The following is a 26839-nucleotide window of genomic DNA, read 5'->3' on the forward strand; positions in this document are numbered from 1 at the left end:
AAGAGATTCAAATGTGACAGATGCAATAGGCTCAGTGCTGGAGTGCTGGGTCAGGCAGTGACACCTTTATCTCTGTTTCCTCTGCCCTTAAAAGATCTTTTTGGGTTTTTTTTTTTGTTTTGTTTTTTTTTTGTTTTTTTGTTTTTTTTTTTTTTGGGGTTTTTTTTTTTTTGGTAAGAACAGTATATTGGGTCTTACCCAAGTGGGTTTGAACCTGCTACTCATTGTGAAGACACATTGTCACTTTTTCCGGTAGTGGTAGGGCCCTTCCCCTGGGAAACAACTGTAAAGGTACTGAAGAACTGGAATTTTGGGCCAACAGAAGTTAAAGATCCCTAATCCGAATGTCAGGAATGTCAGGGTCATTATTAAGAATTACCATCCTGAAGATTCCCAGCTGAATTAGTCTTTAAAAGCATAAATTTAGTTTTCAGGCAAGTGACACAGTAAGGATCTTAAACCCATGCAAATGAAAGGTAACCTGCTGGAATATTTCCTTAACTGAAATGGGGAGTGGGAAATGTGATCTCCAGGATGAAGCAGATACGTGGGAGAGAGGCATCTCTGCAAACACTCATCCCTCAGGGGCAGCACATCTGGTCCCACAGCTAGGGCATTGTAATCAGCACCAGGGCCGGGGCTCAAATGCTAATTTAACACTTGAAACCACTTTTCTGACCTGTTTTCCAGGACTCCAGACCCAGCTGCACAAGGCACGATTTGCTGTTGTACCTCACATAGAAAAAGCTCCTTTAAAACTGCTAAAGATTATTTTTTAAATAGGTGACAGACCCCACGAAGCAGCCAGATGTGTGCAGGATCTGCACAGGTGCCCAGCTCGGGACAGAACTTTCTGGTGCTGCAGTTAGGTAAATTAACTGACAAGTGCCTGCATGCCATTAGCAAGCACTTCCTTAAAATTCCTGGGCATTATTCAAAAACCTAGTTACAGCTCAACTGCTAAATCATTCATTGGCTCAAGGTCTGCCCCTGCACCTTTGTAAGGTAAAACAAAGAACTCCTCCAACAAAGAACTCAGAGAATGGCAAAAAACCTCCAGTTCTGGACTGTAGGCTGCTGGCATTGGAGAAGACTAGGCTGTTTGCAAAGCTGGGAAATGTAAAACGTGATGGGAAATGCAAAAGATGAGGCAGTGCAGAAACCCAGAGGATCAAGTCTAACCTCAATCCAAAAGGAGTCTGAAATCTGTCCTTAAAGCACCTCAGAGCCACGAGCCCCTGAAGCACTCAGTGAAGGAACAGCAGATTTTGATGGACATTTCTGTTATAACCCAGGAGCCCGAAATCAGTCAGTTCTCAGCTGACATTTTAATAAAAAGGGGAATTGTACTGTAATCCCAGAGGTTTTAAGCACGTATTTGTTTGCCTGTTTCTCTCACTGAACTGAGATCTGGACAGTGAGGGGTGTTGGATCCTCTGCAGTGTCTGATGCGATTCAGCTCCACTCAGCGTTTCCCTGTGTGTCCCCCAGCCTTTCCCGAGGGAATGGCTGGGATGCACATGTCCCTTCCCCACGAGATGTGACTCAGGAGTGTCACCCCGACATATTCACATTGCTTTTATTTAGGTCTTCTGCCAACAGTTACAGGGTAACAGACACTTGGGACTGCAAAGTCGAAGTTGCAAGCAAAAATCAGGACCAAGGCAAAAAAAAAAAATCCACAAAGGCAATTAAATCAAATCCAATATAAATACAATGTTCTGGAGCTCTTTAATCATACTGCTTTCTTTAATAAAGAGGTGGTTAGGATCTTACAGTATTTTCTTTTGGCCTAATCCAAGGATTTTGTTACTCTTCACCAGTCTCAATTCCACACATACAAAAAAAAATTGATATTCAACCTTTAAAATATAAGCCATATTTTCTTAATAAAATAAGTTTTGTGCTGCTGCTTGTTTAGTAAGTACTGTACATCAACTATTCACGGCTATTTAACAAATGGACCATACAGAGTTCAAGCTAGAGCAAAAAAACCCCACAAGAAAAATAACAACCCAAACGGAGCGTCCTGTAAACACCCTATGTACAGTCCCACACTTGCTCATAGAAAGGAGGTACGAAAGGGGCTGGAAATCGAACACAAAAGCACTGGAGTCCTGGAAATTTTCTTTCACAACTATTGAAGTGCAAATCACTCAGGCAAGATATGAATTTCACTTGTTTATTGCTCTCCTGCTGTCTGGCTTCCCTTCCTGAAACAATCACATTCTTTTATTTCACACTGATTTTCCAAGAAGAAAACCTTCCGCGAGGCAACGCTGGATGCTTGGGCTGCTTGAGACATCGCGTGCGATCCCAGAACACCCCGACTGCCCTGGAAGCTGCGGGGAGAGGGCAGAGCAGCCCTTCCGCCCCGTTCTGCTCAGATATGAGATAAGGGAAACAACAGCATTCTACAGGTAAACGAAAGCTACTCCTCTTCCCACAGAACTGCATGCACTCGGCAACGCTTCCAGGCGCAGGTGGAACTCGTGCGCGTTGGAGAAGGCAGAGACGCGGAGCTGATCGGGATGCCCGTGTGGGGTTTGTGGCTAACTACAGATCCTGATATGTACCTGGGGTAACACCTATCCGCTACAGGCAGCAAACGCACCTCAACATGCAGCTACTCGTTTGCATCTCAGACAAGAGAGGGGGAGAAATGCCGATGCCGGAGCGCGGAGAGGGTACAGTGCATAGTCCGGTTTAGAAAACATGCGGGTCACTCCAACTTCTCTAAACTTCTTCAAAGTGGAAACAGGGTTTAAAGGGCACAGCAGCTACTGAGTTTGGCTTTTTTGTTTATCCAAAACTATGAAAACCCAACGCAGAGGGTGAAATAAGGGCAGAACACGATCTGCAAGTCAACAGCTGAGAGTTTCAGAAGCTGTGAAGCTTTTGTGTAGTTAAAATTGCTGTTAAAAGTAGGTGCTACATCAGCAAGTCTTCATTCATAGTTTTCTATGAACAGCCACCTTACAAATGAGTGCAAATCTTAAAGGTCCATTTTACATTTCAAGTCTCAAGGTTAAAAAAAATTGTTACAGAGCAACAAGCTGTTTCTGTAAATGCCCACACTATCTCTTTTCAAATGGTTAAAAATGGCACGTGCTATGCCACAGCTACTAAAAGACATTTCAGAATTCTAGACCCAACTAAAACACTAAAATTAAAACGAGGAACCAAAATACCTTTGCCCCTCACTGCAGAGCAGCAGCCAGGTGCGTTCCGGTGTAATGCTGGTGAACAAACTGATTTGCAGAGAGAACCTTGACCTTGACCCCGATTTTATTCTTATTGAGGAGCTTTCTAACACCAGGTGAGCGGGAACAGCCCCTCTGAGATTGTTTTGCTTTCAATGAACATAAGTCAGACTTCGGAGGATGAGATGGAGGTGCTGATTGGTGTCACTATGCAGGCACTTGTGTAGAGGAATGTAGGCTTCTCATGTTGACACTTAGTGTTGATGTGTTCCCTACGCTCTAAAAGCCTTCCTAAGAGTTCCCTACCTACTGACCACGGATAGGTCCTGGTCTCCTCCCCGTCACCTTGAGGATATACAGCAGTGGAGGTTGACACAAGGTGCAAAGGAGGATATGAACCAAACAGTGTGGTCTTGAGGAAAACAGGACTGTGCTAAACGTAGGATCTTCACCAAACGTGACATCAGTGGGCTCAGCACTTAGTTTGCATAGCATAGTGATGTTGTCACTGTTCACAAACACGTTGCCCCAAAAGAAAACGGGAAGAACGAATTCCCGGGATTAGGACAGCTCAATGGGCCAACATGACCGGTGTGGTTTTCATGAAGGCAAGGCAAGTTTCAACGTCAGAAAGTACAAACCAAAGAGGTGTAGATGTGCTTCTGTCCGCGCGCGGGCCAGGGGCAGCGCTCGCGTGGGGCCGCCTGGGAAACGCGTTCGGCAGGAAAATGATACCAGAGCTCTTCCCCTCAGAACGTGGCAGGAGCGTGCGCCTCGTGTGTCTCTTGAAGGAAGCGCTGTGAACACTTTCATAGAAAAAAACCCAGATAATGTGCCCGGATGATATTGGTACTGAGCTGCCACCACGGTCCCGCCACCGTGCGTACGGTCACTGTGCAGCAAAACGGGTCTGAAAAGCAGTGACCAGGTTCCTGTGGGGAAAAAGGCTGTTTTCCTGGTACAAGCACAAATCAGGAATTTCCCCCTTGACAACAACAGGGATTTCATCATTCTAAGGAACAATCTGGTGTGCTTTCAGAATAAAAACCCTGGACATGAGAGCAGTGATACCATGACACAAAGAGCAGCAAAACCTAGCAGCAGAGAGGGTGAGAGCCTGGAGGTGCTGGAGGTGGGGATGTGGTAGGTGGGAAAGCAGCCGGCCCGGGCAGACATGTGCCAAATGCACACGGGCAATGGGCACTGTGGAGCACCCGGCACAGCACAGGCTGCAGTGGGCAGCACTCATTGGACAGAAATGTTGGAGAGCTGTGGCGTGAGCACACAGCCTCAGGAAGTGTGGGGATGTAAACTCTGAGAATGTTAATGACTTGTGGATTTTGGCAACAGACTCAATATCGTATAAAAATAATGTTTAGTAAAAAAATCCTGGTGTCCATCATAAAAATTTGGGGGAGGGGGAGAAAGAAAGAAAAACATGGATAGCGCTTTCTGTCCTAATGGGATGGAGATGCCCCCATTTGTCAGAAACAGTTTTAAATAACAAGTAGTACATTGGAAACAAAAATGGGTCAGCAGCCATTAAACGTGTCCTGTATGAAAGTGCACATCTTTCAATGGGGTTTAACCACCGTGAGGTCGTGATCTGACACAAACTGCAACTGAGGACCATAGAAATTAACTCCTTCTGATGGAAATATGGACCACCATCAAGACAAGATTACTAGTTTCCTTACAAGATTAAAAACATTGAAATTTTGCAGCATCATAGTAAGGCACTCACCCATGGAAAAGTCTGTGACTGTTGCTTTGAGCGGCAGCAGCTGACTAGCTTGTAACACGAGGAAGACAGTTTTCAGTTCTGAGCTAAGTGCTAGGGTGCCTTACATTATCCGGGGGGAATTACTCGGGGGCGGGGAACTGTTAGTGTTACAATTCTCCTATAAACTAGTTGTTTTGTTTTTTTGTTTTTTTTTTTTCCTCAACCCATTAAAGCATCTCATAATCTAAAATATTAGTTTTATAAATCTAGTTTTCTGTTTTAAGGCTCTAAAAATCCCCTCCCCCAACCCCCACAAAAAATACCTACCAGTGCCTGGTGGGCAACGGAGGACCAAAGCCGCCAGTTCACAGTCAGGAGTCTCTAGTATTGCATCTTAAAAATGAAAACCTGCTTCCGCCTCCCGGGAGTTTTATCCCTTCCCTTGAATGCCTTCATGTGTTTGGTCAGGTCAAAATTTTGCAAAGCCAGAAAAAATTAAAAAAATAATCATCATCGTCATCAGTCTCTTCCAATCCTACAAAGGTGTTGGATCGTTCTGTCCCATGGTGCTGGTCTCCTGCCTCAAGTCGACACTGCCTGCCCTGCAGTGATTTCTCATTGGAAAAAAAAAACAAGGTGTCCCAATGCTTCCTTTTTTGTATGGCTCCTACAAATCTGAAAGCTTTCTTGAGTGAGGTAACAAAAGTTAGGCTTTCAAGCAAAGTACATGGTACGTAAAGTGTCCTGATGAACCTGTACAGCCTTTGCCAAGGCCTGGGGGTCTCTGCCGTTGCTCTGTCCAGATATATGGCTGCCCTCGCCACTGAAAATCAAGGAAATCACTGTGTAATTATTTCATATTTCCCCCCCAGAAGACTAAGAAACTCCCCTGGAGATGGGGATCAGCTGAGTGCTGGCAGCACAGGAAGTCACCTCACTGCAGTGCACAGGGATGCTGTGCATGCTGGTGACCGTGCCTGTACTGCAGATTCCAGCACCTTGAGGCAGCTGGAAATGCTCAGACACCATAGGAATGCTCCCACAAGCCTGGGATGAGCTCAGGATAGGATTTAACTCTCCTTTATCCCCGTACCCCCTGTGCCAGGCCTTAAGAAGATGCAGCTACATGCAGGTCTTCCCCTAGAAAGGCTCTGCTGCAGCACTCTCAGACACAGGCACTTTCAAAGATCAAGGTCCCCTGCCCACACCTGGCTCTGCCCTCCCAGGGCCACGGGCTGTGCCCCTCACCTGTCGTGCTCCTTATCCACGAGGTGGTACCGTGCCCGGAACGCCACCAGCCGGGCGTAATAGGCTGGGGCCGGGATGGAGACGGAGCGGGTGCAGCGCACGTAGGTATGGCACAGCTGGTACGTGAGGATCTGCAGCTCGTCCGCCGTGAACCGGTTGTCGTCCCAGAGCACGTAGTAGTGGGATGGCCGGCTCGTGCCCTGGGAAGGAGGGGGTCGGTGTGAGAGATGCTGCTTGCACCCGAATGCAGCTGCCTCGAATTCCCATCAGCCCCTCCCTGATCTAAATGATCTGTCAGCCTGCCTAGGCAGGAGGGATGCCTGTGCTTCCCTGCTGTGAGAACCCTACATGGCAGCGAGGCAGGAAAGCCCTTAGCACCGAGGTGCAAAGCAGTACCAGTGCTGCTGCCTGATGCCTGTTCCCTCTGTGCCACACAGCCCACTGCATCCCCCACTGCATTCCCACCGAGCCAGGCCAGCTCCTGCTGTCTGCACAGGGGAGGGGAAACCGAGCAGCCTCCCTTCTGGAAGCAGCTGCAGATTACAAGAGTGCAGTTTTTCCAGTCCAGTTTCTGACTAATCTTGGCTGCCTGCAGCCAGGCAGCTGCAGAGCAGGCAGGGACGGCTGGCCTGGCTCTCCCGCCCACAGCCAGACAGCAGGTCCCTGCTGATGACCAGGCGCCCTGGCGAGCTCGGCACGCTCAGACACCAGCTGACAAGCTGCTGAATTGGCTGCTCTGAAGGAGGAAAATCTCTTAGGAGAGACCCTTGGCTCCAGGAGAGAAACTGAGTACGTGCCACACGATGCAGCAGCAGCACAGACCCCGCACCTGCTTGCCAAACCACCGCAGAGGCAGCTCAGATCCAGCTATCCCCAAATCCAACTGCCCACGTCTCCATGCTAAAGGGGGGCTGTGACAGGGCCAGGACAAATGCATGAGGACAATCTGCAAGAGCAGCCAAAAAACCCAGCAGCATCCCAAGAGCCAGTGCTGGAGCACAGTACCTGAATGCCTGCATGACTGCACAGGTAGAAGTCAAACTCAAAAGGGTGGGTGATGTTGGTATCCACTGTTGTTCCTGCTGGGATGTTCCCACTCTTTCCAATCTGCAGGGAATAGAAAGAGATCCAAGCACTGCAGAGTCTGGTTATTTCCAGTTGCCAAAAGCACTGTCCTTAACACAGGTGACCTGACCCAGGACCATGGTAGAGGGTCCCCATCTCCCTTTGAGATGTAGAGATGGTCTCCAAGTGCCCATTCAGGGGGCACGGAAGCAGCTCATCCTACTCTGCTCCCTGCCCAAATAGGCCTGCTGGCATTTTTTGCAGGCATCAACACCAGGCATGACATGGAGACATAACCAACAGCACGGGAAAGAGAGCAGCAGGGTAAGGGCTGGGCAGGGGCCCACACTACTTCAGAGATGAGGAAAACACCAGGGATCTCTGTAGAGCATGTGCTGGAGTCTGTGCCACAATATACTGGGGCTTTTATATCCTGATTAAAATCTGTCCTTAGGTCCCAAGATTAAATCTTCCTGCTTGTGTGGAGCAGTCTGGTTAGACTCAATCTGACCATTAAATTCAGATGAAATCTAGGAACAGTGACAGCAATCAGTGCTACTGCAGAGCACACATGAACAAGCTGTGAGCAAGCAAGGGTTTATTCAGACTGTCACATCAGCAACTCCAGCTATCACCAAAACAACAGATGTTTTCAAGCTGACAGAGGCTATTTCAAGAGTCATCAGGATCATCAGCACCCAGTAACTCATAATAACAGCAAACAGCTGGCTGGGCTTCTAGAAACAGACTAATCCATGTGGCTGTAGGAGTCCACTGAGCAGCACGTTTCATTCAGAATAATCTCTCCCTGCCAGTGGTGAGATTTCCTCTCAGAAAGCCAGGGCTGGCTCTTCCATCAGACAGGGATGAATCAGCCGCCTCCAGCCCTGGCACCCTGCAGCACTCACCCTCTCGTTCTTGTCTGCACAGAAGAGACGGGTGTGATGCCTCTTCTGGACGACGATGTAGGTGATGCCAGGCTGGTAATCCTTCTCCAGTTTGATGCAGGCGTCTCGGATTGCCAGGAGCTCATAGTGAAGGATCTGGAGAGACAAGGGCACACAGAATGAGGGGACACACCAGCACCCAGCTGTCCCTGAGCACCCTTAAGGAACCTCATGGGAGCTGGTGCAGCCCTGCTGGCCAACAGGGATCTGAGGGTTCCTCACCTGTGGGAGCTGCCCCTCAGGAACACCATCGCGGTAGAAGATGATCCTGGTGGGTTTGAAGCGTGTGGATTTGTAGAACTGGATGAGGAGCTCCCTCACCATGTAGGACAAGTCCTCAATGATCTCTTGGCGAGGACGCTGCACACGCACCGTGGCACAGTACCGGCTCGGGTGGGCGTCCATGCTGCCCACAACCTGCAGGGACACACAGGCCAGGCCATGTCTTACACCAGGAAGGACAGAGGGGATGTGGGACATTCCCAGCTTCCACCTGCTTCCCACATGAACAGCTGGCAATGGGCAGGGCACCTGAACTCACAGATCAGATGGGACAGCAAATACTGTACAGGCAATCAGTGTCCAAAAGGGACATCTCTGGTCATGGCCACATCCTGATGTCACACTCTGCCATGCCCTTTTAAACATTTGTGGGAATTTCCAGTGAGACAACTTTGGTGGGTGCCACTGAATGCTGTGGCTGTGGGGGACTGCTGCTGCTGCTGTGCCCTTGATTCACTTCTCCTGCCTGGCAGTGAGAGGGAGTGGGGCTGCCCAAGACAACCAAGGGCTGCCCCAGACAGCCACGGGCTGCCCAAGGACATGGTAGGTCGAGTCACTGTATGACAGCCACTGAGCAGGGAGTTCCCACTGCAGTGCAGGCAGACCTCAGACACGTCAGAGCAACAGCTCAGGGGCAGCTGGGCTTGGCTGTGACACAGGGCTGGGGGCACAGCGTGAATCAAGTGCTGGCCCGTGTTGGGGAGCAGACACCCAGCTGCCTCACTCCCTACACTCAGCAGTGACTGCGCTGTGTGCCCCACAGCCCCTGAGCAGAGGGGAAGCACCACAGACTCTAGGTCCTCAGCAGTGTGAACCTGCTGCCCCTGCCCTCCCCAACACTTTCACTTTGCAAGCAGAGCTCTGGGGTTGGGGCTCCCCCACTAGAGCCAATGTGTACAATAGAAACTGTTCCTTTAGTTTCAGCCACAGACCCACTACTATTGTCCCACCAGCAACACATCAAGGACATTGTCAAGTTACTTCAAAGGCTCTACCCTTCTCCTCCCCTGCAGCTTCAAAAAAGGTTTCACAAAAATTAAGAAAAAAGCCCCAGCGGTCCTGAACAAACCACAAAAGATATTTTCAGAGGGGAAGCTCTGCCGCCAGGAAACAGACTGTTCTGTCCCACCCACACCTACAGCAAACAGCCCAAAACCTTTCCCAACCCCTTCTAATTAAGAAAAAAACACTCCTCCAAAGACAAATTTGCATGCCAAGGAAAACCTGAGCTGGGAGTCCTGGAAAGTTAAGAACTTAATAGGAAAATGCTGACGTGCTTATCCTGCGTGGCAACGAGCATGGGCAGTGTCTCCCAGCCCTACGAAGGGCAGAAGCTGTCCCTGGCACTGCGCTCCATGGATGCTCATTTTTAATGTGAGAAAAAGGCAAATCCTCCTCCACAAAGGGCTCAGAAGCCCAGTCGCTCCAGTTTCCTCCATGTCCCAAACCCCAGCTCTCCAGCAGGGGGAAGGTCCCTGAAGGGCTGCAGCTGGACAGGGATGCCCCAGAATGACTCCATGCAGCACCGAGCTCCCGGCACTCTCAGGGCCACACTCGGGGCCAGCACACCACGAGCCCCATCTGGTGGCAGCTGTCAGTCTCCCCGCGGCTCCCAAAAACTGCAGCTTTCCTGTGCGGAGAGGCAGGAAGGGATCAGGACAAAATCTCCCAAGACTGGGATAAAAACATCCGACAGGGTACACGCCCACCCCGAGAAGTGTCATCATGGGGGACAGCAGTAACACATGGACACGTGAATCCCATTCCAGCTCCTGCATCCTGCAGGGTTTGTGGGCACCAAGCTGTGAACTTACAGCTGTTATGGAGGGTTTCTTCCCATCTCCTGCCGGCGGGTGAGTGACATCAGCTCCGAGGAAGATCACAGGCTGCTGAAAGACGGCAGAGCTGGTGGGAGAGGAAAGAAGAGAAAACAAGCAGTCAGCCTTTGGGGCAATCTCAGGGTGATGTACAACCCAATGGAGATGAGCAGATGATATCATGGATATCCCATGACCTCCAACTCTGGCCTGGACACATCAACACCTCGTTATCAACAAGGTGAAGCAAGTTACAAACCCCCATTTCAAAGAGCTACTTTATGAAGGCTCCCTCTTCACCACATAAAGCCAGGCAGGCAGCACCACGAGGGACTTGGGATACCACCCCAAAACTATGAGAGGCGGTGGCCGTACGAACCGTTGGTGAGGCACAAGGATGTTGTTGATCCCGCCAAGCTTGACGTTGATCTTGAGGCAGAGGTTGGAAAGGGTCTGTGGGGAGGTTTTCACCACATTCTTGACCTGGACACACTGTGTGGCCATTCCCAGGAGAGTGTCCCCAACACGCTTCACTTCGGCTGTGGGCAGAGGAAGCAGGTGAGCACAAGGCAATCAGCCCTGCACCACTTCCAGCAGCACCCTCGGGAATGGGGAGAGACAGCCCTGCAGGAGCCAGCCCTGCTGAGCCAGCCCAAAGCCCTTCTCTCTGTGCTCGCCCCAGACGCACCGTACACTGGTGTCTTCCCTGGCAGGATGACAATGATGAGCTGAAGCCCTGAATAGGTGTTCTTGAGGTGTCGGAACATGGGCTCCACGCTGTCTGCACCCTGGGCGTACTTGCAGAAGCAGGGCTGGCCTTGGATCGGCATCCCGGCGTCCTTGGAGATCTTGCGCAGCTGGTCCGTGAAGTTCCTGTGCCAGGAGGAGAAGCTGTGAGCCCTGAGCCCTCCTGCACGCCAGCTGTGCCACCGAGCACGGAGCCCCTCGGCCGAGTGCTGCAGCACAGCACAGAGACAGGGCCATCACATCACCTATTGGTGGCTCTATGGCACCCAGCACATGCATGGCACAGGAAACACAAGACCAGCACATGTCAGGGCTGAACTGTCCCCTCTCAGTGCCCTCTTACCCATGTACTGGCACTCCTAATGCAATGGAGCTGAGCCCTTCTCCCTTAGGAAGCTGGAGCAGCGGGGAACAAACTTGCTGCCTGCAACAGCTGATTTCCAGGTGACTGCAAAGTGCAGCCTGCACTTACCACAACTCAGCCACCCTCTGGATTTTTGGAATGCCAAGGATTGATCTGATGTGGTGAGAGCCAGAGGGAACACAAGGCTCACAGCTCTGCTGCAAAGGGATCATGGGAGGAGTGCAGTGTCACTCCCACCTGCACCCAGGTACTGCAGACATGGACACTCTGACTTCTTCCAAACCCCAAACACTGACCACGCCAAACACCCAGAAGAGACACACAAAGCGCTCACCTCGATGCATCCACTCTCAGTCAGGAGAAACCTAAGGCCCCAGAAGAATCCAAAAACAAAGTGACCATTTCCCTAAATCAAATAAACTGGTCCTGCTCTGTGTCACTTTGCTAGAGAAACATATTCTCTAAACTACAGAAGCTTTTCAGACAGCCCAAATCTTCTCTGTAATAACTCATGGGAAGTTAGGGTGCTTCCTACATGAATTACATAATTTCAGATTATTGGGGAAACTTTTAATCCTCAGAGCCCCTTCTCTTTGGGCAGATTCAGACTAGAAGAGTTCAATACAGCTTTAAAGCCAGCAGTTTCATCTCCCAATACTGCAGCTCCCTGATGCAAAGAGTAGATCGAGGAGAGCCTGACAACTCACAGGTACTCACTCCAACCTGGCAGCTTTGTGATGGCTTAGGGACCATTTGCACCTGGGACAAACAGTTAGGCTCTCTGGATAAACCAAAAGCAACAGGAACTGGACACCCCAGATCAGATTGGTACCACAGGCAGTGGAGCTCCCTGCTGCTCCAGCAGTGGCGATGCTGGACACGCAGTCCCCAGCTGCGAGCAGCATGTGGCTCTGGAGCCACAGCCCCTCTGGCTTCCCCCACCCACATGGGCTGCCCCTTTCCTTACTTCAGCACCTCCTCTCGACACTGCTTCTGCGGGGCAAAGCAGGCAATGGCCCAGACTTTGATCTCAATGCCGTTGTAGAACTGCTTCCCTCGCATGTCCCACACGCCCTGGTTGGGAGTTGCAATGGCCCGGTTCTGCAAGGCAAACAGAGGGTCAGAGCGCGGCCGCAGCCTGCCCGGCCCCGCAGCCCCAGAGCCCCTGCATGGGCTGGGGCTGTGCTCCCTGTCCCAATGCTGCAGCTGGAGCTGACTCCCTGGCAATGGGCAATCCACAGCCTCAGCTCCTCAGCAGTGACAGAAAATTCACCCGAGCTGCCCTATGCTGAGCACCCCTCTCTTCTTCATTTCATCACCAATGATTCTTGGCTACAACTTTCAGAAGCAGTTATATTGCAAAAAACTCAAAGCCAAGGCACTTTGATAAAACATTCCAGCTCTAACATGAAGATAACACAACTTTTGCTCAGAAACAGTGTTTCCAGGAGTTGACAGCATCTCCCTGCACAGTGCAGCCCATCCCAGGCAGCCCCACTTACCCGGCCTCCATACTGTAGGATGGGAGCCGGCAGGACCCGCCCTGTCACCTCCGTCATATCATCCTTCACCTTGATCCCAAACTCCTGAATGTACGGATCCAGGTTGTAGCTGGCATTCTTCATCTGCAGAGGGAAGGAAGGGCCATGGGAGTAAGACCAGCTGCTGCATCCCAGGCAGCTACAGCTGGCCAGGAAATATGGACACCTGAAGCCCTGTTCTCCACAGAGCTGCAGGTGGAGCACCTCTGACAGGGGAGGTCGAGCAGATCAACACTGAGGCCCAAACCCTCTCCTGCAAACTGACCCACGGAGACCTGATTTTGAAACACACTAACCAATGCAACTAACAGCACAGCCTGCTCCTGAGATTTAAGACTTCAACAGGATGGTTCAGACTGGCAAGAAACTTATCAAGAGTTCCAGAAAGAACACCAAATATCCCTGGCTTCAAAAGCCCAGATGTACGCATGTGGGGAACAACAGCCCTGTTAACCAATGGCCAGGCACAGAGATCCTGTACTGCAGCCCCACCTACAACACAGTCAGGGGCATGTCTCTAATCTGTTTCCCATTTTTAGTTCCAGCTCCCTTTGGATCAGGTTCCATCAGTGCAAGGGCCTGAATTTGCTGCATGTGCATTTGCGTGGTCTCTTTCAGCCGGGCTCACCTGTGCCACTGTCCATTACATACACACAGGCACCTCTGTGCAGGGATTCAGTGGGAAGAGGAGGATAAAACCCCACCATAAACCTCACCAACACCTTCTCAGCAGGTCACAGCTCTCCACCACAGAGCAGCTGAGGAGCAGGACCATGGCAAAATCCACCACGGACATGATGCCATAACCTGCCACTGGTGCCAAGCCCCAATCCTGTCTCCCAGGGACTTGTGTCACGTACCAGGCGACTGATCTCCTCCTGCCTGTCTGGGGCAGACCTGGCTGTTGCTTTTATCATGGTTGAGGTTTGATTGTCCGTGAGCTTCTTGATACACCGCTGGCCTGCCACGATGTTACACACCTGCACGGGGAGGGGACAGATAGCAGCCATGTGTTGGGGACAAGTAAGACATGAGGGGACCACAGCTGAGCACAGCCCCAGACCACAGGTACCAGCACTCACCTCCAAGGGAAGGTACGTGTGTTTCTGTTCCTGGCCAACCTGGAGACAGGGCAGGTGAGGGTATTTCAGCTGCAGGTTGTATTTCTGCTTGAAGTACTGAGCTACTGTGCACTCCACTGTTTGACCACTCTCCAGCTGCAGGGGGAACCTGGCAGAGGTGGGACACAAGGGATGCACCTACTCAGAACAGACACTTCCCGACCTCAGGCACTATGTACTGTGGCTGAGAAAAGGGAGCTGCCAGGCTCCCACCCTGAGCTGCCCTACAACAAAATAAAAAGCACAACAGTGATATTTTCAGAAATGGAGTCAGGAATACTGTTACCCCAGTGTGGTACTGAGGTCCCTAAATAAAGCTCTCCCGCACTAATCCAGTTAATCATGGCAGATGTTTATTGCAGGACCTGCCACACGTGCCATGGTTGGGCACAAAAGTACAACACTGGCACTCAGGAGGGCTTCTGTGCCTGGTGTCCTCTCTGGGAGCTGAAATGAACTCCAGGGAAAGGCTAACTGGCCTCTCCAGGTACAGGACAGCAGTTGCAGGGTGGGCAGAGGGAGGCAGGAGGGGAACATTTCCCTTCCGAAACAGGGGGGAAAAAAAAATATCAAACTTCCTGGCTGCAGGGCTGAGAGGTGCCACAACATCTACAGCTGGAGCACAATACCCATCCTCAGCCAGCACCAGCTGCTCCCAGCCCCATAAAGAGCTCCATGAAAATGGAGAATTGACCTGATATTGACCTGTAGAGGACCAAAATTACAGGAGAGGCAGGCTGCCTACATCAGTGAGGTGCCACGTTCCTCCTGCACTCGCCAAGCCCCAAGGCTGCGACCCATGGATGCTGATGCACAGGAGACACTGAGGGGTGCCCAGGCCCAGCCTGCTTCCAGGCACACACAAAAAATTCCAAGGCAGACACTTGATCTAGCCCCTGACAAAGTCTCTGCTCTGGCAGTGAGTATTTTAAGAATGAAGAAAATCAAACCCGGAGGTAAAAAGTAGGACAATTCCTGGCATGTCAGCTCCCGCCCGCTGCCGCGCTCTGCCTGCCAGACACAGCATCCTCTGCACTCCCATCTCCCTGCATCCCACTCCACACATGGCACAGGGCTGCAGAGCCCCAGACACGTCTCCTTTTGCCATCAAAAACTGGAGCTGAGCTTCCTGTTCAGCTCTCCCTTACGGCACCAGCAGCTGTTAACAAGGAGAACAGCGCGGATTTTTCCAAGGGCATCTGCCCACCCGCCTTACGTCTGGTGGCTGGCTGGCCGTCGGGTAACGTTACACACACGGTATTTCCTCTTCATCTGCCCACAGTGGGTCACCTCCACCTTCAGACCTGATGTGAGACAGGGAGACAAAGCACAGCCATGGTGAAGATGGGAGCAATTTCCCCTTACCCAACTTCTCCAGGACACTGCCAACAGCTTCTTTAACTAATTTCCTGCTTGCAGATACCCCAACAATAGCATGAGGGAGGCAGTGGTGCCCCAGAAGACATTTGAAACGTGCATATCCTGTAGCCCCACCTCGCTGCAGGGGCTGGGTGGGACACAAACCACAGCCAGTGTCAGGGGACAGGTTCCAGAGCTCCCTGGGGGCTCTACCTTTGATCTCCTTGGTGAAACGCACTCTCTGGGAGTCCGTCAGGGGCTTGGGCTGCTCGTCGATGTTCCGGATGTCCAGCACCTCACACATGAACTCGATGACAGGCTGGGCTTTGTAGAATGCAGTGGCCGACACTGTGGGACAGACATCAGAATGTGTCTCTGCTCTCAATCAGCCTTCCCAAATACACCCAGCCCTTCCAGTGTAGCTCCCCAGCATGAGAAATAACGTCACCATCGATGTTGAGCATCATCTTCCACATGGCAGGCCGGACTGACTGGTGGAAGCCGAACCAGACCTCCCTTCCCCCTCCCAGGGGGTGGTAGTAGCCTTCAGGAGGGGAGAAGAAGGAGCGGCCGACGGGAGTGTACCTGTGAACCAGGACACACCATGTCAATGGCACACACTGGGCCCACGGCAGCACCCCCAGGCCCCCGAGCTGGCACTCGCCCTGCCAGCTGCATCACCCTCTCTATTTCTTTTACAGGAGCACCCAAGGACACGGCTGGCACAGCTGCCTCCTCCAATGACTGTCAAGGCCAGTCCCAGCCACAGCAGCCTGCCAAGGGCAGCAGTCCCCTCCCCTCCCTGGCACAGCCCCGTTGTGGCTCAGCACAGGTACCTCATGGAAGCCAGGTGCCTCATGGCAACATCCAGCGCCTGGACGGACTCCAGTGGGACGGGGATCTGCCCGCTGACCAGGGCCTCGTGCAGCATGCGCCAGCTCACAATGGCCATCCATTTGATAGAGACTTTAAAGATTCTGTCTTTGCCTTCCCCTGGGATCGTCACCTCAAAGTCAACCTGGGTGCAGGAGGGAAGGGACAGTGACCATGGCATCCGTGCAGGGTCGTTTTCTGCTGGTCTTTCCCAGGCAGGAGGGAGGTCACAGTGCCCACATGGGGCTCGCTGCCCCCTCTTACCCGCTCGTTCCCAATGGGTAAGGCCGTGACAGTGTAGATGTTCTTCTTCCCATCATAGACTGGTTTTCGGTCACCAAAGATCTGCGGTTTGAAGTGCTGCACCATGTACTCCACGACTTCCCTATACAGGCAAGATAGAGGAGCAGGAGGAGAGAAGGGAGAGGTTTGTTTTGTCACTTTCTTTACAGCCTGATACCTTCTGCAACCTGTCCAGTCCACCCTAGCCTCCCTCCCTGGGGCAACTGAGAGCAGAGCTGAGACCCATGGGGCAGGAAAGCCCCTGGACAGGGGCACAAGCCTTGTCCCACAGCTCAGTACACTGGCTTTGGCAGAAGGAATGCATATGGCACTGGGGGGAAGAAGGAGTGTACATGGCACAGGGGAACACACAGTGGCTGGAGCTGCCACAGTGTGACTCGCTGCCTAAAGCACATGCAGTATCTGCTTGTGGGCCCCCGGGGCACAGAGCTCCCCAGGCTGCAAGGGCAGGAGGGGACAGGCAGAGAAGAGCACATCAAAAAGGAAAACAAAGAAAAGTACATGATGGCCCAAGGTCTGGGCTTGCTATTTTTAAATCAGGGATTGTTGCCAAAATAGCACAGCTGCTTCGGAGCAGCAGGGACGGCGCTGAGGCTCTGGACCCCTGACGCTCCCAGGCCAGGAAGCAGCACTGCTGCACAAACATGGCTGGGGGGTCCAGCCACCTGTGGGCATCATGCAGTGCCGTGACCCCTGCCACTGCTTTGACCCCTGCCATAATGTCACCCTAATGGCTTCTACTGCAAAGACAGAGACAGGCACTTATAGAGTCTCCACTAGGAAACTGGAAGCAGGGAACAAGTGCCAAACCTCTAATACTTGCCTTACCTGTTGACTCTGCGTGGACATTTATCGGGTTTGATATCCACTTCATAATGATACACATCGATCTTGGGAATGTCCACTTCAAAGTAGTTGGCCAGGAGCTTGATGGGCTTCCCGACAGTTCCTATCCCAGGCCGACGTGGTGCTTGAAACACCTGCTGCAAGGGGGGCAGGTATGCGCCTGCAGCTGTGGAAGAGAGCACAGGTCAGGAGGGCTGCCAGGGACCCCATACTCAGACAGACAGACAGACAGATCTCACAGAGTCACAGCGCTCTCCATCACCACCTCCTGAACTGGAAGGTGTCCCACTACCCCTCCTCCTGGTAGGAGGTGGCAGTGGTACAATTCGGAGCAGCACACCAGGAAGCAGCTTCCCTGGGCACCATCTGGGGAGCACTGGTGCCAGCCGAGCTGTTGAAGGGCAGTGCCAGGGCACAGGGGCCCCACCAACTCCCTTGGCACAGGTTCCAGCACTGCCACCTGCTATGGGAGAGCAGCACCAGCTCCATCATCATGGTGCCCCTTTCCAAGGGGATGCAATTCCCTGGATACTCTGTCAGCAGGGACATACAGACACATGTGTTTCCCCTCCGTTCCTGAGCAAACTCCAGCTCACTGCTGGAGGGAGGATGCCACAAGAAACAGGAAACACATTATTCCATCTGCACTACACAATTGTTGAACTGCTGGGTTTTGCACCAAAAAAAAAAACCCAAAACAAATCCAAATCCCCACTTGAAGCATTGTGGGTACCCGTAAAGAGGGAAATGGCAGTTTTTCCACAATTCTCATTATACAGACTCACTTATGAACTGAGGATGGCACCAGCACATGGCTACAGGACTGAGCTGCATTTCTAAATCAACAGCACCGTCGGACTCAAATGTATCTGAAAATATTGCCAAGGAATTATTCCATGCTGTTGCTCTCTCAGGTGAGCTCTGCCCTTCCTGCCCCATTCCCACTTTGCCCATCTCCACTCCTCCCATTTTGCACCTTCTATTTGTTCCTCAAACACTGCGAGGTCCGAGCCAGCTGGGCCAGTGCAGGGATCAAGTGTGGGGGTATTTGGAGTGCTCCATCTGCACGGCCAACTGTCCACATCAGCCCACAGACAGCAACCCAGCTCCTATTCAAGCTCCTGAACACATGGTGCTTTTAGCACCCCTTTCTTCCATCCACTTTCTTTTTAAATCCAAATTTCCATTCCAGCCTAAAAATACCAGAAGCAGAAAAACAGTAGAGCAGCAAACTAAGCTTCAAATTTGCTTTTTTTCAATTTACTTTTGCATCCAAACTTCACAAGACTTTTCCTGCCCATGGAAGGCCACCAGTGCTGCAGGACACCGAAGGGATGGGAAAACTCTTGTGAGTGTCCAGGGGTTGAACTGCAGAAGTTAATTCTCCAAAACCAACCTCTGTTCCTGCTTCTGCCCTGCAACAGGAGCTCAAAAGCCCCAAAATCTGCTGGGAGCCCCATGCCTGGGCTAACCTGGCCCCAGCACCTCCTCAGAAAAGGCAGCACAGGACTTGGAGCAAGGTGGGGATCCCTGAGTGCACTGCGGGACTCAGACCCTACAGGCACCCACAGCTGCTCCAGGACAGGGTGACTGCCAGCCGCCCCCAAAAACATCTGTGCTGCACTTCGGAAGAAGCTCGTTTGAAGGAACTGATTTTCAGATGAGCTGCTCCCGGTCTAAGTCATGTCTCCACATGATTAACATTTCTTGGCAGTGGCCAGCTCCCTGGCTGCGAGCTGATGCATTTTTAAATCATGGCTCATAAGCAAAGATGTATTTGCCAGTGCTGCTGGAGCCTCCCAGTCCCGGAGTTTGAGTGAGGAACCATACCACCCACCTGTAAGATCTGTCAGGGGACAGCAGCTCTCTGCTGCCTTTCCTGCAGCCATGTCAAGGCCACCACCCACAGCTTCTCCTCCTCTGGATCATCTCGCTCCCCAGACAATCCTGGCAGCCGTGTGTGAGCAGGACCACACGCAACTCCATGTGCCCGTGGTAACCCCACAGATGCAGGGAACACAGGGCAGTGGCCACAGTTTGATAGCTGCTCAGTGGCACTTGGGTGCCCAAGAAGAGCTGAAGCCAGTTAGGGGCTGGCAGGAGTTGCAGAGGTGTGACCAATTCACCCCACAGCAATCCCACACTTGGCACTGCTTCGGTCACTCCAAAACTAAGGCTGAACCATGCAAACCCTTTTGCCAGAGGATCCCCAGATGCTTCATGAACATAACACCCCGCAATTAGGCTCATGAATCATAGCTGAAGGAAGGAGCCACCCTCCAGCAACACAAAAGTTGGCTCAGAATTTTGATTGGACACAGGAGATACAGCAAACGCAGGGTAAGATAAATGGGCAGAGTGGCCAGAGAGAGCAGCACCTGATAGCACAGGAGATGCTCTGCAAAGACCAGGGCAGGACCATGACCAGCATCGAGGATGGGTGAGTTCACCCCTGGGCTGACTCACAGAGTTTTATTTTGGTGACCACAACACAGCCCCTGAATGTGACAAGCCAAAGCAGCTGCCCAGGCAGCACCTCCAACATGTCAGCCAGGCTCTCATCCTGCCTTGTCTGCTTTAGCTCAGGTGGGAGAGACCCCAAAACCCTTTGCTGAACATGTAGGCTTGGCTCATTCTTTCACATGCTACATTCCTGCCCTGGAGCACTCAGGGTCCCTCGATGATTTGCCTCAGTGAAAGCCACCCTTCTGACTCGGAGGATGCTGCCAGGGAATCCCGGATGGACATCTCGACTGTCATCCCCAGGCACCTCATGCCTGAAGCCGGCTCAGGCAGCAGAAAAGGAGCCAACAAGAAGAAGCCTCGTTAAAAAGCTACCCAGAATGCATGGAAACAGGGGGGCTCCAGCACACAGTGCAGCTCCCGCATGGGGCGCGGGTTGGCTCCTGCATACCTCGACTCTCCATGGCAAGCTGCACAGGCTCCCACTTTGTCATGTAAATGCGGGCCCCGGGGCCGGGGGCTGCAGGGCGAGTGTTGTTCCTGCAGCACAATGCGGCCAGTGAGCGGGATGAAATCCGCTGCCATTAGAAATTCCGCGGCCCGGGAGGAATCACAGACTTTCGCACACAAAGCCGTGCCCTGGGGACGCGCCGGCGGCGGAGCATCGACGCCCTTGCGCCGGGTACCGCGGGCAGAGACGGCGGCGAGGGCAGAGCCACCGAAGTGAGAGCAACTTTGAGGTAATTAGCGCTGGAATCCGCTTTGTTTCTGTTATTTATTGTAACAGCTGGGGAACACGACCCGCTGCCCAACAGCTGCCTGCGCCGGGCGAAGCCGCCGGTGGGACGGCATGAAATTACCATGTCATTGAAATCCTCTCCAGCGCTGCATTCAGCCGAGGGGCCGCGGGAACGGGGCCCAGACAAAAGGGAGTTTTATTGCGGCGGCGGGTCCGTGCCGGCCCCCTCTCCGCACACCCACTCGCCAAAATACAGCCGGGAATCAGAGAGGTGCAGACAGGGCCGCGGCACAACAAATGCCACTGGACACGCAGCGTGGTCCATCCTCACCCTGAGACATCTCCATCCTAAACCACCCCCAGAATCCCCCCGGGAAATGAAATCCCTGTCGGGGAGCAAAGCAAGGGACAGCACCAGTGGGAAAGGCAGCTGCTGGGGAGGATGAGCAATTGGAATTCCCGATCCCCAGGCTTGACACCTTCAAAACCACTGGCTCGAAGCAGCGACCAACACAATTCCACGCAGCCCAGACTTCAAAAAGCCCCATCTCAGCTCTGCCAATGCAGACATCACTGCCTGTTCCTTCCAGAGTGACCTGAGCTCTGCCAGCTGTGAGTGCTTTTTGGTTTGACACCAAACTGAGTTTCAGCAGGTGATGCACACACAGGACAGCGGCTCCGTCTGCAGCCATCAGAGCCCAGCATTAAACCTGTCTATGCACCAGAGCCTGGCTGCTGAGGGCAAGGCTGAGCTGCTCAAGCGCTGGTCCTGCCCTGCACTGGGGTGGCTTCACCCAAAAAATGAGCCAAAACAGGCTCTAAACTGCCTTAATACAGGACTGACATCTGAAAGCTGCTGAGTTCTTTGTATCCTCACACTAAACATTGCTAAGGACACTGCTGTGCTTCCCACCTGGCGATCATGGGTGACACCCTAAAGTACAAGCTATAAACCTGTCTGGCCGAGTGGGTGTCCCTGCACCCTGGGACGAGCAGTCCCACAGGTTGAGCCGAGCAGGAGTGTGAAGCTGCAGGTGCTGCGACAGAGCCCAAGGAACAGCAGCAGGAGGGGTGCTAACTCCATCACACCCGAACACAGGGGCTGTACTCCAGCTGCTCTGGCTCTGAAGAGCAGCGTGCTGATGCCAGAGGTGTGGTGATGCTGGCAGTGTGGACACGGCTCACTCATGAGCCGACCTGTGAGGGTTCTGCCAAGCTGGCCTCAGCTGTCCAGCAGCTCTCTTTTCCATCCCTCTGATGGGGTTTGAGAAACACTTGCACAGCAAGTGCCAGCACCCCTGCTGAGCACACCCAGTGGCACATCCAGGCTGCGTGACTCTGCTCAGTGACCCTGGGGCCCCAGCTGATGGTGCCTGGGCCGGGTGGAGGCTGACACCCCCTGCCAAGCCCTGCGAGGTCTCCCGCTGCTCCTGCACTGCCCAGGCAGCAGCCAGGGACACGCAGAGCTGAGAGTCGCAGACAAAGGCGGTCCCCAGTGATGGAGGGACAGGACAAAAGCGACGCCGGCTCCTCTCCACGTCCCACCGCGGCCCCGCAGTGCCACCGGCTCCAGGAGCAGAGGTTGAACCCGCCCGTGGCTCTGCGCGGATCACCCTGCCCAAGGAGCAGCTTCTCTGCCTGATTTGGCTTCCTCCTCGCGTCTGCCATCTTAATAACTTGTCTGTGTTTTGTTCTTCCCAGGGTTTAGGGAGAGGCTGCAAAGAGTGTTTAAAGATAAACCATCCGTGCTGTGTCTCCAGGCAAGGTGCTTCTCCTGGCTTTGTTTCTCGGCCTAATCCCGTCCCAGAACCAGGCATACGCAATTTTGTGTTTCCTGAAGATAAAGAGCCCCAACAGACGGAGCAGCTTTGGGGTTTTTGCAAGGTTCAGCACAGGAAGACAACGGTTGAGATTAACAGCCTTTAGGAAGTTCGCAAGGGATAAACTAAAAGTTGTGGGAAAATAAGTTTAGTTTTTAAAACCACTGCATGCGTGTGCCTCCCCGAGTGCTGCCTGTGGGTCAGATGTCCAGCAGGTTTTCCTGCTGCCTTTCCAGCCATCTCCATGTTGGGCACATCCAGGCACACGCCAGTTTCTGCTTTATTTGCCACAGCATCATCAGAGCTCGCATGTGAGGCTCAGTCCATAATCAGGGTCTAGCACAAGCAAAGGGGTGCCACAGCAGGGCAGGCTTCACAGCAGCTCTGATGACATGGGGTTCATGGGTCCCCTGCCCAAAGGGTGAAGAGCAGATATCCCCCAGCCAAATTTGGGGACAGAAGGGGAAACTCCCAAGGATGCAGCAGCAGAGCCCCACTCCCACTGCAGCCCTCACAGGCCCAGAGACTGAAACCCAAACCTGTCCACCGAGTGCATCCCCATACCAACACAAGAGATTCTTTTAAAGCACCTTAAAAGCATCATTTCAGGTTGGGGCAGGAGGGAGCCCGGCAGCGTTATCTGCATGGCCCTGAGGCAGCAGCGCTGCTATCGCCCCAAGGCACTGGCAAAGCCCGTGGTGCCGCCAAATCACGGCTTCCAGAGGCCATAAATCAGCCCAAACACAAAGCACCCAGTAGCCAGAAGGTAACGCAGACACAGGGAGACTTCTGTGCCACACTTCAAGTAAATACCACAAGAAAGGACTGAAGTTTACAAACACTCAGCAGGTTTATATCAAAATCTCACCAGGCTGATGTGTTATGGAGGGTGGCAAACCCACCAGCACGAGAGAGGGTAGCAGAGCAGTGACTGCCGATCCCCTTGTCTTGTCCCTCGGAAGGGCAGCAGCTCCCCATCCCCAATGCCCCGTGCCTCAGCAGGGCAGTGACCTGCATCTCCATCACCCCATCCTTCCCTCTGCCTTATTTTAGGCACCAAAATCCTTCTGCAACTCAGCAGCGCAAGTTGGCGATGCTCAGGCCAGGCACAGGAGCGAGCGGCAACCGATGCTACGGCCTAGGGAACAGATCTCCAAACCCCCGCGGAGCTGCCCGGCACGGAGGGCACTGCCAGCTGCTCCCGTCCCCAGCCGGGGGGGCGGAGGTTGGGGCAGGGGACACGGGGGTACGGGGTGGCTCTGGAGCTCGGCCCCGCGGGGCCAGGCTCAGCCCTGGCTCCGCGCATGGCCTGGCACGGGCAGAGGAGACGCTTCGTGCTGTCACGGCACACGGCGCCAGCTGCAGCCTGCGCCCCGCTCCCTGAACTCGGGGCACGGGGAGCTGGGGGGTGGATGGGGAGCTGGGGGATTAAATGGCAGCTGGGCGGGTGGGAGGGAATGGCAGGGAGGGGAGTGGAATGGCAGCCGGGGGGGTGGATAGGGGTGGGAGGTAGGCGGAATGGAATGGGAGATGGGAGAAAGCTTGGAAAGCTGGGGGGATGCTGCCGCTGCTGCTTTGTGCAGAGCAGGCCCCTTGAGCAGGGCTCGCTCCGCGCTGTGGGGACCTGCGGCTGGACGTGACCCCGGCCCTGTGCCCCCCCTCCTGCGAGGTTTCTGCGGGTCCCTCCATCGCCCCTTCCCCAGCGCCCACGCCGCTGCTGCTCTCGGGGCACCGGGGGGAGGCGCCTGCCCGGCATCGGCCCCGCAGCCCCCCCGCACCCCGCTGCTCAGACCCCGCGCGCCTCCGACATCCTCCGATCCCCGGCATCGCCCCCGCACATCCCGCGCCGCCGCCACCTCCATCGCCACCCGCCGCGGTCCCCTCCGCACACCCCTCCACCGCGCTCCCCCGCCCCGGTCCCCACCCGGCACAGGCCCCCCCCAGCCCCCGCCGCACACCCGCCCCCCGTTCCACCGGCCTCATCCCTTTCGCCCCTCGTCGCCCTCTCGGCGCTCCCCGGCGCGCAGCGCTCTGACCTCCCCATCCCCGCCAGCGTACCTGCTCCCGAGGGTCCCGCTTCCATCCCATCCACGCGGGCGCCGCTCCGAGCCGGGGGCCGGGGCAGGGCCGTGCCGGGGGCCGGGGCCGGGCAGGGCCGGGGCCGGTACCGCAGCCGCCTCACGCCCCTCACGCCGCGCGCACGCGCCGCCGCCGCCCGGCCCCGCGCGCAACAAAGGCGGCGCCCGCCGGCCCCGCCGCCATCTTGGGGCCCGCGGGGACCGGGGGGCGCCGGGGGAACCGGGGGGCGCCGCTCGGGACAGCGAGGGGTGCCCAGCCGGGGCCTCGCTGCAGCCGGGGAGCGGCGGAGCGCTGTCTGCCCGCTGGCGCCCGGGCCTTCAGCTGCGCTGTTGTCACAAATATTTATTTCGTGGCTTTCTTTCTTTCTTTTTTTTTTTTTTTTTTTTTTTTTGACTTATTTTGTGCTGCCGGGCCGAGGAGGAAGCGCCGGTTCTTGTATCGGCCGCTGTACGGTTATTCCTGAAGCGCTCTGAGTCTCAGCAGGCAGCAGCAGGGCAGGAATTCCCCGCGGTCCTGCTCCATCTAAATCCACAGAACCGGGCAACGCGTCCCCCCTTTCCATCCTGTTTCCCACCACGTCCCAGACCTGTCCTTCCCAGGAAGTGCAAATCCCGACCCTGTGCCTCGACTATGTCAATAACATCATAAACCCCAGGAGCATCATTCCCACAACGAGCCCCGCTGTGTGTTCCTGCCTGGGCCATTCCAAGAAACGGTGGAAAAGCCACAGAATTCAGGCTGTCAAAGCATTCCCATCTCGTGCTGTTCTCCCAAAGCATGAGCAGCAGCTCCTGCTGTCCCGAGGGAGTGGCTGGAGCAGGACCCAGCTGGGATTTTGGAATCGGAGCTGCACAGACAGCAAGGCTCAGAATCCCACACATCACTCAGCCCTGAGTTCCTGAGGTTTGGTCCAAGAGGTCTTTACATCATGTTTGGAAGACACTGGGATGAGCAAACCTTGAGGCTTGAGCTCCTCAGGTTTCCGTGAGGCTGAGCAACCTCAGTGGCAAAGCCCCAGGATGTGCCTGCAAGCGGAATTGACACCTGACGCGGGGCTGCAGGAGGTGCCCTGCATTTCACACAATCCTGTCCCGGTTTCAGTCCCAGCTCCCACGCTCTGGCCTCCTCCAAAAGCTTTTCCTGTCCTTCCTGCAGTATTTATAGTGCAGTGCAGCTGTCTGAGGAGACAAACCCTCACCTCACACAGAGAAGATGAAGCAGCTCTTGTATTTATTCACTGCATCTCTCTGATATAGAACCCCCTCTCCAGGCAGGTACCGTCCATCAACACCAAATTTTCTCTGTAATTTCCCAAACATTACAAAAACAGGCCCATTCTGAACCCTGCCCCTGGGGTTTGCCATTTCAGCTTCCTTTAGGATCCTGGGAGATGTCACCCATAGGTATTTCTTTAATTTGCTAACTCTTAATGCATCAGAAATAGATATATTGTGGTAATGAGTTCCACAGGTGACACATTGTGTACAAGTTTTAATTAAAAGTTAAATAGTTTAAGACATTTGTATACAGGCAACAGTATTGGTTGCTCACTCTGTACATTGCATTTATTGGACAGCAATAAGGAAAAACAGAACATTTGGCACGAGAATGCCAATTTTTTTTATTATTATTATTATTTTTGGACACATGAACACAAAATATCCCTGCAGGCTAAAAAAAAAAAATACAATGCAATTGTACACAACCAGCATCTTATCTCGACACGGGGCTGTGAGCCCCAGGACAGTTTAGAAAGTACCTCGTATTGCTAGAGACATACATCCAGTCCAAAGTTAATAAAATACCATTTGAAACAGTACAAGTCTAACAATATAGAAACCAAAAAATTACATCAGAAGTCAAACTGAACAAATGCAAACATTTTACACTGAAGTTGCAGCCTCTAGACATAGAAATATGAAAATGTCAATAGCAAGGTCTAAGAAAATCTGTAAGTGATATTTAGTGCAAGATCTTTCCTCCAGTGCACAGGGAAAGAGCCTTGCAGTGGATCAGGATCGGGATGGAGCCAATGCCCTCTGGCCCTGCCTTCTGAAAATGAAAGCAGAGTCACTCCCTCGCTATTGAGCAAGAAAACTCCTACAGCACATCCACAAAGGGGTCGGGGCTGCCAGCCGCCAGCTCTGAAGCAGGGCCCTGCCCCATGCCAAGGGCAGAGCCAGGCTGGACACGGGACAGCCCGTGCACCCACCTCTGCACCCTCTGGATGGAGCTCCGGGCACCTGGGGAACTCTCAGCAATACAAGAGCCAGGCTGGTGGACACAGGCTAACTAGGGA

The 26839-nt window shown here is 53.5% G+C and overlaps 1 protein-coding gene across 3 annotated transcripts; it reads right to left on the reverse strand.

Moving 5' to 3' along the window:
* Nucleotides 1–1565: 1565 nt before the first annotated feature.
* LOC137462302 (protein argonaute-1) lies at nt 1566–24677 on the reverse strand. 3 transcript variants are annotated; one of them, XR_010993658.1, is made up of 20 exons: nt 24520–24677; nt 17422–17605; nt 16555–16675; nt 16250–16435; nt 15866–15998; nt 15631–15765; nt 15275–15362; nt 14020–14167; nt 13798–13917; nt 12899–13021; nt 12364–12497; nt 10974–11158; nt 10665–10824; nt 10283–10373; nt 8409–8603; nt 8148–8282; nt 7180–7281; nt 6175–6374; nt 5254–5749; nt 1566–4009 (listed from the first exon to the last, which is right to left on the reverse strand). XR_010993658.1 is itself a non-coding variant. In XM_068172514.1 (19 exons), the coding sequence occupies exons 1-19, from the start codon at nt 24542–24544 to the stop codon at nt 5641–5643; spliced, it is 2574 nt and encodes an 857-aa protein (XP_068028615.1). In that variant the 5' UTR covers nt 24545–24677; the 3' UTR covers nt 1566–5640. The 3 variants fall into 3 exon arrangements, 1 of the variants encoding a protein (XP_068028615.1); XR_010993657.1 differs by having other exon boundaries at nt 1566–4135; XM_068172514.1 differs by having other exon boundaries at nt 1566–5749.
* Between the last annotated feature and the right edge of the window lie 2162 nt (nt 24678–26839).

Source organism: Anomalospiza imberbis, chromosome 25 (assembly GCF_031753505.1).
Source record: "Anomalospiza imberbis isolate Cuckoo-Finch-1a 21T00152 chromosome 25, ASM3175350v1, whole genome shotgun sequence".
In the NCBI taxonomy this organism is placed as follows: domain Eukaryota; kingdom Metazoa; phylum Chordata; class Aves; order Passeriformes; family Viduidae; genus Anomalospiza; species Anomalospiza imberbis.